This window comes from Buceros rhinoceros, unplaced genomic scaffold (assembly GCF_000710305.1).
Source record: "Buceros rhinoceros silvestris isolate BGI_N320 unplaced genomic scaffold, ASM71030v1 scaffold3050, whole genome shotgun sequence".
Taxonomy (NCBI): Eukaryota; Metazoa; Chordata; class Aves; order Bucerotiformes; family Bucerotidae; genus Buceros; species Buceros rhinoceros.
In genome coordinates, this window is record NW_010390011.1 from 42,797 (window position 1) to 56,690 (window position 13,894).

Consider the following 13,894-nt stretch of genomic DNA (forward strand, 5'->3'; position numbering starts at 1 on the left):
CACCTTGAATGACAGTTAATATTAAAAAAAAATAATATAAAACAATATATAGACACGCCACTATTTAAACCAAAACTATTTCCGAAGTGAAACAATGTGTTTTGGAATGATGACTCTGCAGGCTAGGAGAAAGTGTGAAAATTACTCTACAATCTGTTTTTCAAGGCACTCAAACCCAGTGAATATTTTACACAAGGCAGAAACTCTTTAACTAGACAGATGAGAAAGATTTGTGCAGAACACTATATGAGCTTGAGCTGGTGTCTCATTAGTTGAAGCATTCACCAGAAAAAGACATCATATTAAATCATAAAGAAGAATTTCAACCTGGATCTCTCACTGCTTCTTTTATGCTGCCTTTTGCTGAAAGCCCATTCTGATATACATGACATGAAAATATCCACTGGTGCTCGTTATTGGCTTGAGAATCTCAAAGAAGCTGAGGTATAAACTCAGGAGGAGTATAAACTCAGATCCAGGAGGATGTTGGCTTTATGCACACGAAAAGGTAGCAGTTTACATGCTTTAACTAGTACAGCCTCTCAGGTACCTGGGACACACATCAAAAGTGTATCTTGGTCCACATCCTATCTTTCAGAGTGGCCAACAGCAAATGTGCAGGGAGGAACAGCTATGTAGTTATGCTGACCCTGAACACTTTCCCAATACCTCTACTGAGCAGAAGTCCCTGAGCATCACAGTGGCATCAAAATGCTATTAGGTATCTGTAGTAGCAGCCTGTTGAATCTCAGTTAATTTGCTATTCAGTTAAGATTTCTGATGACCAGTTACTAGAAGCTTACATTTTGTATTTGCAATGCTTACAGATACATCTTTAAAAGAAAATCCAATTAAAATTCCAGAAGTCAATGGGACGTGCTTTAGAAAGTGCATCAAGAACACGACTCAAGCAATTCCCTCCCATGGCCATCCTCTTTTCTCCCTACATAGTAAATTACATTTGTGCATTTGGCACAGAGAGTTTTCTACTGAGATCTTTAGTAAATAGGACAGTACTCCATTTAGGTGTATCACCTTGCCTCCTGCCGGCAAAACTAAGTTATAGGCATTAACTGTCCAATGCAAACTGTTACATTTCTTCAAGCCTCAACCTCATTTCTGAGAACAAAGGAACAGATTACATTTTTACTATTTCAGTCAGCGTGTCTTTGCATTTCAGTATAAACTGAGCCATTTGCATAAAAACATATTATTATCACTCAAAAGAGCAGAATGTTTTCTGTATGTTTATCTTACACGTTGTCTGTTCACTTTATTAATACACTTACATGTTAAAATACTAAATGTCTTTAAATGCACATAACACTAACAGCAGCCTCAAAGACTTGCTGAATGTATTTCAAATTGGCCCAATGCTCATGTCACTCAACACCTGTCCCCTGAGCTGATAAGGAATACCCATGTGGTCAATATGGCCAATCCTCCTGGGCCTGGAAAGGAAACATAAAATCCAAATCCTTGCCTCTTGACTTTTGCAGTTCTGTCTGCCCATACCATTAACACCTCAAAAGTTATTTATCAATGCCAATGAAGAATTGATCTTATCTTACATATTGTAAAGAATGTCACTGTGAATTTTAACACTAGAGGCAAGGGGAGAACAGGCATGAATATGTATCATATGACAGTATTCTGAGACGAAGTCCGGTTAAAGGTAGTGTGAAGCCTATGCCATGAAGTAAACGAAGCAGTTAATGTGTACTACTTCATATAAGAAAACACAGAAGCTTCTAAATTTTATGGCTTGGAACACTATGTACACTCCAATTAGGATTTTTTCTTTCCTCCACAAAAAGGAAGTACGTATCAAAAACTTGGAGGGGACGAATTTGATGCTTCAAGATGCTGACGTTTTAAGTCTTTACTATAATTTGGGATGTGGAGACAATCTGCATCTTCATAGCAAATTTCAGATTCTTGCAGAGCTAGAGATCACAAAAGCAACTGCTAGTGTAGATTTTTTTTTCCTTATCATCACTTTAAAAATACTTTTTTCTGTTATTCCTTGCAACTAATGTCATTGAAGTCAAAATAAGCAAGCCAATAATTAGCCTGAATTTGCCAAGATGACAAGCTACTTGTATGAGTTACTACTTATTTTTAATTATCGCTTTAAATAAAAAAAACAACTTTTCTTCCTAAACAGCAGCAACAAAAAGGATTAGAAAATTATAAAACCTGTGGATCATCAATTTTGTATATTTCTGTACAAATATCTCACAGGCTTGCCTAAGAATGTCATCATTACGAATGCATGTTAATCCAACCACTCCGTTTTCCTTTGATTACACATAAATGATGTTCTTTATATTTATAAACTTCATGTTCAAAAGTTAAATATTCATGCTCTGTAGGAATTTGCTCTTTGCACACATTTTCAAAGCCGAAAGAACTCAATCTGCTTCTAGTGATAACTGAAATTAAAAAAAAAAAAAAACTAAAGAAGCATAAAATATGTAGGAAAATCTCACTGATATATTTTTCTTTATAGTTTGTGGATCTTCATCCTTCTGTAGAGCAACGCTCCACTGGATGTATGACAAGCTACAAGTCTAAAGATATATTACTGTATTAACTTCATTTATGCTATCTGGATACCACTACAATACTCTAGGCACCACAGTAATTTTCTTTTCTTACTTGCAATAATTAACATTAGAGAGCAAAAGATGGCTAAATTAATGCATAACTTTATAGTTTCTTGCACTAATTATTTCTTCTTCTTATATTTTAGGTCATCCTGTCATTTCTGCAAACACTAATCAATCATGGGATTTGAAGCTAATACTACTAAATAAATGAATTGCTTAATCTCCTATGACCATCTATACATACTTCATCTTCACAAAGCTTATCAATTTTATGTCATCAAGGACAGAGTGACCTTCATTTCCACAAAATGCCTCTTACTACCGGACAAGTCAGTTACAAATTTATCACTTATCCTCAAGAAGAAAGTCCTTCGCAATCATCATTTGACAAATGCAAGTCTGTGTTTTATCAATTGACCAGGTCATTCTGAATTCCCAAACCATAGTTGTGTAATACTAAAGGCTCTGTTACTTTTCTGAACATTCGAGCTAAGATGAAGGACATGCAACTCAAAATTAATTTTCTACTTGGCCTAGTTATCTCTGCACTAGTACAAGCTGTAGAAAAAAAAGCAGACTGCCCAAAGTCATGCACATGTGAGATCAGACCATGGTTCTCACCCAGGTCTGTGTATATGGAGGCTCCAACGGTGGATTGCAATGATTTAGGCCTTTTTAATTTTCCAGCCAGACTGCCTGCTGACACACAAGTTCTACTTCTACAGACTAATAATATTGCAAAAATTGAACATTCAGTAGACTTCCCAGTGAATTTAACTGGTCTAGATTTATCTCAGAACAATTTATCCTCAGTGACCAGTATTAATCTTAGAAAGATACCACAGTTGCTTTCAGTGTACCTGGAAGAAAACAAACTTACTGAACTCCCTGAAGAATGTCTCTCTGGACTCCACAATTTGCAGGAACTTTATATTAATCATAATCTACTTTCTGTGATTGCACCGGGAGCTTTCATAGGCCTCGATAATCTTCTCAGACTTCATCTCAATTCAAACAGTCTGCAAATGATCAACAGGAAGTGGTTTGAAGCTACTCCTAATCTTGAAATTCTCATGATTGGAGAAAACCCAATAATCAGAATCGAAGATATGAACTTTAAGCCTCTTCTCAATCTGCGCAGCCTAGTTTTAGCAGGCATAAATCTCACTGAAATACCAGATAATGCTTTGGTGGGCCTTGACAATTTAGAAAGCATCTCCTTTTACGACAACAGATTTGTTAGAGTGCCCCACATTGCTCTTCAAAAGGCTATAAATCTTAAATTTCTGGATCTAAATAAGAATCCTATTAACAGAATACGACGAGGAGATTTCAGCAATATGCTGCACCTGAAAGAGTTAGGAATTAATAACATGCCTGAACTGATTTCTATAGACAGTCTTGCTGTTGATAATTTGCCAGATTTAAGAAAAATAGAAGCTACCAATAACCCCAGATTATCATACATTCATCCCAACGCATTCTACAGACTTCCCAAGCTGGAATCACTCATGCTCAACAGCAATGCCCTGAGTGCCCTGTACCGCAGTACAATAGAATCTTTGCCTAATCTCAAAGAAGTTAGTATACACAGCAATCCCATTAGGTGTGATTGTGTCATCCGCTGGATTAACATGAATAAAACAAACATCCGCTTCATGGAGCCGGAGTCCCTGTTTTGCGTAGATCCTCCTGAATTACAAGGCCAGAACGTGCGACAGATACACTTCCGGGAAATGATGGAAATCTGTCTGCCCTTGATAGCTCCTGAAAGTTTTCCATCCACTCTGGATTTAAAAACTGGCAGCCATATTTCCTTACACTGCAGAGCGACCGCAGAACCAGAACCTGAAATCTACTGGATAACACCATCAGGACACAAACTTTTGCCTAATACTATTTCTAATAAATACTACATTCATTCCGAAGGAACACTAGACATAAGTGATGTAACACAGAAAGAAAGTGGTTTATACACATGTATAGCAACGAATTTAGTTGGGGCAGACCTAAAGTCAGTCATGATTAAAGTGGACGGCTTTTTCCCTCAGGACAGCAATGGACCTTTTAATATTAAAATAAAAGACATAAAATCTAATTCGGTTTTGGTTTCATGGAAAGCAAGTTCTAAAATTCTGAAGTCCAGTGTCAGATGGACAGCCTTTCTGAAAGCTGAAAACTCTCAGGCTGCACAGAGTGCTCGAATACCATCTGATATCAAGGTATATAACCTTACACATCTAAATCCATCCACCGAATACAAAATTTGTATAGATATTCCCACTATCTATTCACAGAATAAGAAACAATGTGTCAACGTAACCACCAAAGGACTGGACTTGGCAGTGAAAGGCTATGAAAAGAACAACATAATAGGATTCCTTGCCTGCCTTGGTGCTCTATTGGGAATCATCTCTGTGATATATCTCTACAGCTGCATCTCACGAGAGATGTACTATGATGTTGGACACAGCTATCTAAAGAATTACCTGAAGAAACAATCCTTTTCACTGAATGAGTTTTATCCTCCTCTAATCAGTATCTGGGACATGGGCAAAGAAAAAAGCACAGCTATGGAAGTAAAAGCAACTGTGATAGGTGTTCCAACCAATGTGTCATAAATATGTCATCATATCACTTTATTTCTGAAATAAAAAGCACATGACTGCATTTGTGCTGAATATAAAGGCAACAAGAAAAAGTATTTCTTTTAGGAACTAGATGCCTGGACTTTGCTGCTGCCGACAAGTGGGAATATATAGACTCAGCGTAAAAGAAGAATTTTAACTGACTGGCTTCTAAGGGTATTCTGCCAACCAAATAAAATTAAATTAATTTTCTAGAACTTCCATGGGACTTTTAAGTCTGGAATACACTGCAAGTAGCCAAGAACGTTTTCTGTAATTTTTTTAATTATTATATAAAAGTAGTGGAACTGAGCAATCCCTCCTCCTGTGCTGTATTACACACACTAGCCACGAGTTTTTGCAGTGAACAGATATACTAGGATTGACACACGGTGTAATGAAACGGACAAATTCTGTAGAGTAGACACAGTGAGTATGTGAATTTTTTTATGAGGAAAATACATTTTTGATTAAAAACAAAATAGTTTTTGGCTTGTCTGTTTCTAAAAAAAAAAAGAAAAAATGTTCTGGGAGCTCTTATCTGACAATAAACAAACTTATTCTAATGTCTTATATAATATCTCCTTACATATCCTCCTGTTAAAATGCCTATCTGAGCACATAGGATATTTTTGCTGGTTTGGGGCTGTATATGTACAATAAACCACACAATAAATATTTTTATAAAGTACTTACCTATAATAATAACCCTATTTTACATGCTTATTGTTGGAGGAAGAAGACAGAAGGAAGACAGGAAGGACACATAAGACCGATAGGAAAATAGATTGTTAGCTACTGAAAACAGCAAGTTTTGAGTTTCTTCAGTATTTTCATAGAAGCCTGACAATTCAAAGTTTAGACTCAATAATCTAAATCCAATATTTTTTTCTTCAGTCTAAAGGGTAATTCAGTTATTAACAATGCCTAAACTCTAGGCTGGCCAGACAGGGAACTCAAGAGAGCTTGAATGGTTTAAATGATACTAAGGTTTTCTTTCTGACCTGAACAATTCTGTTCACCACTAACAGATGACTAGTTTATAAACCTCAGCTTTCACAATGTTACAAGCAAAAAATGACTGTCAGAAACACTACTAGTAGAAATGAAATGAAACAAAGTGAAAAGAAAACAATGAATATCTGAATAAGCATATTGAAGCTAAAGTTCTCTCGGAAGTAGAACTGGGCCCAAAGGTGCACAATAAGCTGCTGATCAGAACACTGATTACAAACTAAATCAAATTCTCTTAGGATGGAAAAAGTAGCTACTCCTAAGCACAGTAGAGAAAAGACATTTGACCATTAAGATACTTGATGAAAAAATGTGGTAGCCCGACAAAGAAAGCAACAGCAAAATATTTATGTTATTATGGTTCATATACATGAAAAGAGAAAGAATGAAGGAAAAAAATTACAATACTGTGGTTAAGGAAGTAAATATTCACAGAATACATAGGTAGCCTGAATTACAAAGTAAAAATAAGAGTAACAATAAAGACTTCTTTTAAGTCTTTAGTAGACTAATGATTTTAAAACTCTAATAATATACATTCTGTCTTTCTAGACTTGGTTGAAGTAAACATTTCTGTGAAATCACTAATGGAAGTTTTGTAGGTAGAAAAAAGGGTACTTATTCTATTTAGACATTAATAGAAGAGTCACTTGTATTTAGAATATTTTTTCACTTATTTATAGTTTTCTTCATCCTTTCTTAATATTATTAGTCCATAACATGGAAAAGTAATTTCATGTTATCTAGTAGTAATGAATAAATTGCTTTCATGAAAGAACTTGCAGGTAAATCTTGACTTTTCGGAGTCAAGCTACATTTAGAACTTACAACTCTTAGTTCTTAGAAATGAGAATCTAATTTTTTCAGGCAAAAAAATCTCTGCACAACATTATAAACTGCAACACAAATACAAGCCTAATGGGGAGCACTGATGAGAAGTTTTTTCCCCCTCACAGAATAATTACAGGTTTTAGTTACTTTATTGAAATATTTCATTAAAAGTTTTTCTTGACAGATAAAATTCATTTTTATATAGAAGAAATCTCATACTAAACTTCTGAGAGCTGAAATGTAACCAGATATATCATTTCACAAATATTTGAATCATTCTATATTTTATACTGATATCAAATGAAAACATACCTTATATTTTAAGAAATTGATTATTCTGTTGCTAATTGTTAAGACATTTCCTTTACATCCCCAAAAAAGGGAAATATAACTGCATTTCCTTAAAATAGTTTTGCAAGCCTCCTCTCACATGACTTTAAGTCATTTTATGACTTTATAGCTTCCCTTCTCTGAAAGTACCTCTAAAATAACATGCTGAGCTTTTGTTTTCAGCATACCAACAAGATGAGTCTTCTGTAACTAACCATCACTGAGTCAACGGTGTCTCTACAACAGGTTACAGGATCACAGACTTTTTAGTGACTCAGAATGAAACATTTGTGATTTTGTAGGTGTGCTTAACTGATGGGGTACAATGAAGAAATACAACTGCTGTCGGCAGCATTACAACTACTCAGTATTCTGCTGAGGTTTTAAATACCTTTAAATTGAAATTTTACATGTTTCTAACAGAAACGTGAGTTTAGTGATAGTTGTGGATCGAATTCTATTTACTGGAAGAACATGTTAATGACAAAAAGCGGGTTGGAGGTGAGGCCATTGTATTATCCATATAAACATAATTTCTTTAATATCTACACACAAACATCTCCTTGGTATTACCCTAACATATCTCTAAAAGATTCATTATTTCCCCAAGACCAAAGACATTCTTCACATTAAAACCGCCACAGAAGCTACAGGTGAGCAGTGGGAATCTTGTATAGCTGTGTGTAAAAATGGGTAGCTCTTCCTTCCACAGATAAACTACTCCATAAACCTGAGGGTTGTTAGGAAGTAAAAATTCACCTTTTAGTCATAATATCTTAGTGTATATTGAACTTCACTTCACAGATATGTGCCAAAAAAATATATCAACAATTTTTCATCAAAGTTAAAAAAGTATAGGAAGAACTTCCAGCCACTCTTGGTGGTATAGCATTTTTTTAATAATCTCTTCATTTGCAGCAAAGTTGTTTTCTCCACACCAGGCATTGGGCAAAAATTTTTCTGTCTTTTATTAATTGGGATGCTTACTCTCTTTAACAGAGGTACGAACTGACAACGAGCTGTATTTAATTTCCTTAGAAACAGAGAAAAGCATGGTTACACACCTGTGTTTCCATTTACTTAACAGTTTTCTCTCAGGAATCTAATGCATTAAAAGCAGTATTTCCTGATTATTCAAACCAGAAAAGAGTAGCTCAGAAATAGATGAACTTTGTCTTGGCATTTGACAGTAACCCTCATTCTGAAACATGCTACTAATGAAAGAGAGAAAGCAAACATGAGTGCTTAAAATGGCTGCCTAGGTAATACACAAAACGTAAGACTGAAAAGACTTTTTAATTTGTTTTTTAAACCAGTTACCTTACTTCTGTCAGCTACTAGACTGAAGAATAGTGTTCTGTTCATAAAAAAGATTAAGCATTTACTTCTTGGTAAAACATTTACAAAAATCAATTCCATTATCCATCAGCTAACCCAACCAAATGCTAACTTCACATGTATATTTAAGTTTCTGGTTTAGCTACAACAATATGAGATCATAACTCCAAAGAGTACTTAGACAACTTAGATAAAAGATTACAGAATAAATGTTGATTTACACTCTGGTAGGAAGTTTCCATTTCCAAAATTCACTAATAAAATTCATTCTGCTTGCGCAACCTTAAGCAGTGACCTCAAGATAACTTTAAAAGAAACGGAGATTCTTCCCTCAATCTTGTGCTGGCCAGTAAGAGACACAACAATCTACAATAATCCTATAAAATACTCTTCATTATCTGAAATCAGGAAAGACATTTCAGAAAAAGGTGCCTATGTAGCCTGGAAAGTAAGTTCACAAACTGGACAGTACCAGAAGAAATGCAGTTTTAGAGAGAAAAAAAATGAAAAGTATCCTTCTGTCAAACTTAAGGAAGAAAACAATTCTTATTAATGAACTGAATGGAGTAAAATCAGAGAACAGGTGTGGCACTGACAAGACAAGAAACTTTACATAGCAGAAGTAAGTATGAAAGCTCAGCATGAAAGCTACAGAAGACATTTTGAAGTATATAGTTAGTTGGAATAGAGAAGATGGCCATTAAACATAAGCCACTAGAGACAAACAACGACTAACAATTCACCTTATGCTAAAGATGAGACACTGTGCTTGGAAACAGATTAACAATTGCATGCAGTTCTTGTAGAGGTAAGAAAGAAGATGACCGGATATGGAAACATACCCAGGATAAAAAACTAGTGGTGTTGCCTCTGAAGATCATGAGACTCGGCCACAACATAGCTTACAGAAGAAAATGGGGAAGCGATAGATACAAGTAATTTTTTCAGAGCACCTTTGGGTCCCATGAGCAACAGTAGAAAGCTGTTGGAATAAATGCTAGGTAGGAAAAAGAAAAGCATCTTTCTGGAATATTCATTGATCTTCCAAACCAGTTGTTTTGGTGAGTCAGTTAGTTGACACACCAAACGTGTAATTTGAATAGCTTCCAGTTTAACACTGTTGGAAATAACTGGAACCAATCTTCTTAGGAAAAGGCTAAATAGATACTCAGGAAAATGCTAAACTAAAATAGAAGAAGAATAGGATTATCAAAACAAGAGAAAGATTATCTAAACATTCGGTAAACATAAAATCAAAACACTGAGATCAAAAATTAACCTACATGTCAAAGTTTGTGAAGACAAAAAAAAAACCAACCAAACTTCATTTATCCATATGACAACTCTTGAAGTTGGATATTAAACAAGAACATTGCAATTACCCATTTATATGGATAAATTCGATTTGAGTTGCCACTGAAGCTTAGCAAGACTTGCATGCCTGGAATGTTAAAATACACAACCATCTCCCACCAAGTGACAACTGTGCTTTGAAATGGAGAACTGAGCTATTCACTTCAGGTTCAGTAAGATTTCTGAAGGAGTTGAGTCCTCTTCAATGTTTGTATTACAGGATAGTGTGAAAATAATAGACTAAATTCTGTCCTTGATTAGCTGCAATTCATATTCGGAGACTTTAAATAAAATTAGTGTACATCTACCTACTTGACTATAGTATTCTCAGAGAGGTAGAAAGCTGCAGTTACATTGAAGCACTTTCCCATTTTCAATTCTTTTTAAATGAAGCAGACTGATCTTCAAAGAAGCCAACTGCAAAAGAAATAATCACAAATCCAAACTTTTTTATTCAAATAATGGACAAATCACTTTTGTCTTTGGGTGCTTAAGAAATGATCAATTGTCAGAGCTACCAAACATGAATGAAACAATTACAATGACTGTGTGATTTCTATTTCTAGGAATTACAACTACAAAAACTAACTTTTTAACTTTTTCATTTAATTAATGACAAGAAAAGATTATCAATATCTTTTTTCATAAAAAAGGGAAGTATATTCACCTACAAAAAGTCTATATGCTTTACAGATAGCTACAATATTTTTGTCTAACTATTTAAATAACCTGTAAACTGCGATGATTAATACCATAAACAAAGCTGGAACAAGACATAAATATCCAGTTTCATTTTGAAAGCTTTTGAGAGCATCCCTCCTGGCTTTAGTAGTGGCTCTTGAAGGACATGTATCATCTTACATCTCAACCTTGTCAACCCTGAATGCATATGCCTGGTATCCCAGGGCATCAAAAATGAACTCTAGATGCTTACGTTTAGGAACATAACTCTGAAAAAACAATATCACATACACACACATAAAAAAAATCCATTATATTCTCAAGAAAATTAGCTATTTGATGGAAATTGATTTTTCTCTTAGATGTTATTTTGCACTTAATAAAGCTCATTCCTATTTGAAAAAAAGGGGCAGGGGGAGGAGGAGAAAGTTTCAGTGTTCTTGGAACATTAAAATGGTTTTATATTATTTCTCTAGACATTTAAGGAGAAAACCTTACATTTTCATTTGCCAAATTACTGAACAAAACGAATACAAGAATTTACACAAGAATTAACAAAAAACCTGAAATTAAATGCTGATATGAAAGGCTGACATTCTTATAGAACACTTGATATTTATTGAATCAACAATTTCAGATTTTAAAAAGTTCCAATAATTCTTTCTTAAGCTCACCCCACAGAGACATTCAAAATTAACAGTCTTCAAAGTTTTAAGTCATTCTTCCCTTCAGACAAAGCTGAAAACCATAAATGAAATTCCTCTGTCGGCTAAAAAATGCTTTTTACAAATCTCTCTCACTTGCTCTTTTTTTCTCGTCTTACAGCTTCAATTATTTTTAGACTTTTTCCCAAAGTTCTTTCTTTGTCTTGATGCAAATGCTCTGTTCCTCTCCCTTCCATGATTCCTGTGGGTCCTTTGCTTATTTCCTTCTACTATTGTTACCAGACTGTCACATCATTTCCAACGTTGCCAGTAAGGACAGATGTTGTCTGACGTAATAAAAAAATTATCAAGCGAACAGCATATTTGGAGGCAAAATATTTGAATAAATGTGCAATGTACTCTAGATGAACCTGCTTTACTAGTGGGGAGGTGGGACTAGATGATCTCCAGGGTCCCCTTCCAACACCTACCACTCTGTGATTCTGTGAACAGCATAATATAAATATTAAAGAAAGAGCCAGAATTCTTAAAGAAAACCCTAGTGTAAAACTAATCAGCTAATGAGATGAAGTATCTTTCAAGGAAACAAAGCATAAAAATGTAATGACATTCAGATTAAAATAATAACAATAATATGGAAGTAATAAAGCTGAAAGGGCAGGCAATTTGGGCAGATGGCCTATTCCTGATCCTAAAATAGCTCATGTTCTTTTTAGAAGAGTGTAGTTTAGAAGAGTGGAAAACAACTCCACCTGCCTTATCCTTACGTAGCTGTCATTCATTATTCGTGTCGATGGCAATTTCACGCCATAATGCTTTTGGGAATCCACAACTACATGCTGTATATATTCAGGTGCACAGAGAACTGTAGCTTCTTTATCCAAGACCATTTATATTCATATGGCTACACAATATACCACGCTAATATGGCAATTCGAGATTTTCTTCACAAGTTGAATAGACTGATTCTCTTCCACCCATTCAAAATATAGAGTAACATTTCAATCATGGAACAGTATTTCCTTTAGTAGGAATTCTCTACTGAAATAGAGAAAGGAAAGTATATGGAAAAACACTTCCATACTGAAATAACTTCTGAGAAGAATATGACAGCCATGATAAGTAATCATTTTCTTCCTTCTGGGAATCATCCATTAAAAAGGCTATCAAACCATACTTATTATTGAGTTGTAAGCACTACTCTGAATACAGGACTGTTCTCATGTGTGTGCTCTGGCTAGAGCTCAAGGGAAAACAGAAGTGCTGAGGACCATTGTATATACAGGAGAGACTCTTTGCTTAGTGCTAAATGAAGGGTCAATGAAGGCTATAGCTTCTGTGCTAGATACTGCTTTCTGCTTCAGAATGTCCACACATGAGACAAAACTACTTTCTAGGCCATCATCATGAAATATTCAGGTTGATTTCTTTTGACAGTTCAAACCAGCTTTATTCTTTATCTTTGTATGTCATGCAGATTTACACTCTTTGCCAGGGCCAATGCAAGGATAAGATCCCCTCCATGACATCTGGCATAATATATAATCCTGAGACTGACTGTCAGTACTTGCACAGTGTGGATTTGATCAGATTGTGCCAGCCAGATAGACAGCTCTCAGGTTTACACAGATAAGGAAGAAAACATAAAGAGTCCTATAAGGTATTCACAGGTGATCCCTCCAGTTCAGAATAGCACTGCAGATGGAAAAGCACATGAGAACCGGACTCCTATAGAACTTATTTCCAGCACTTAAGATGAGCTAGGTGCCAGAACGAGGACCAGTAAGGCAATAAGCAACCCTTCTATAAACAGAAGACAGAAGGCAAGAAAGAAATCAAGATGCAAAAATGAAACTATTTATGTTCTTTTTAAAGGATTAAACTCACTAAATATGGTTTCTTGTGACATCACAACAGTGAGAGAATTGCCTGTTCATCTTTTTAAGATTAGCAATTACACCATCTGGATCACTAAACCCTAAAGGACAGAAAAATATATAGGAAGATTATCTCTAGAAGACAAAAAAAGGAGTGAGGCACACCTGTTGTGGAACAGCATGGACAACACAAAACTGAGTGGAAAATGAATGCTGCTTTTCAAGATACCTGAATAACTGGGAAACATAAAAACAAATCTCAAATCTTTTCTGACAGGTAATTAATTGTGCTTCAGAACCTCAACAGGGAAAAAGAAATGTGCCCTTTTAAAAGCAGAATAAACATGTGCTTTGCATGGTCAAAGATAGTCAGATCTTAAATAGAAACATCTAATACTAATTTTGAGAAAAAAGTGATGGTAGTCTTCATCTACGCACATTTCTTCCTGTCCAGACCTAGATCTTATAAAGAAAGCATTTCAGCATTCATGTAGTACATTTCCCAGGTCAAAGGGTTTACACCTTTGTCATCTCCACGCTGCATCAAAAGAATCGCAGTAAGCAGG

At 35.1% G+C, this 13,894-nt stretch overlaps 1 protein-coding gene across 1 annotated transcript in view; it reads left to right on the plus strand.

The window, feature by feature from the left end:
* LRRN3 (leucine rich repeat neuronal 3) overlaps positions 1 to 5,721 on the plus strand; it is a 33,725-nt gene extending 28,004 nt beyond the window's left edge. The window contains exon 2 of the mRNA XM_010136018.1: positions 2,756 to 5,721. Within this exon, the coding sequence (XP_010134320.1) occupies positions 3,107 to 5,233 (2,127 nt within the window). The 5' untranslated portion in view covers positions 2,756 to 3,106 and the 3' untranslated portion in view covers positions 5,234 to 5,721. The remainder of the gene's footprint in view (positions 1 to 2,755) is intronic.
* The last annotated feature ends 8,173 nt before the right edge of the window (positions 5,722 to 13,894 follow it).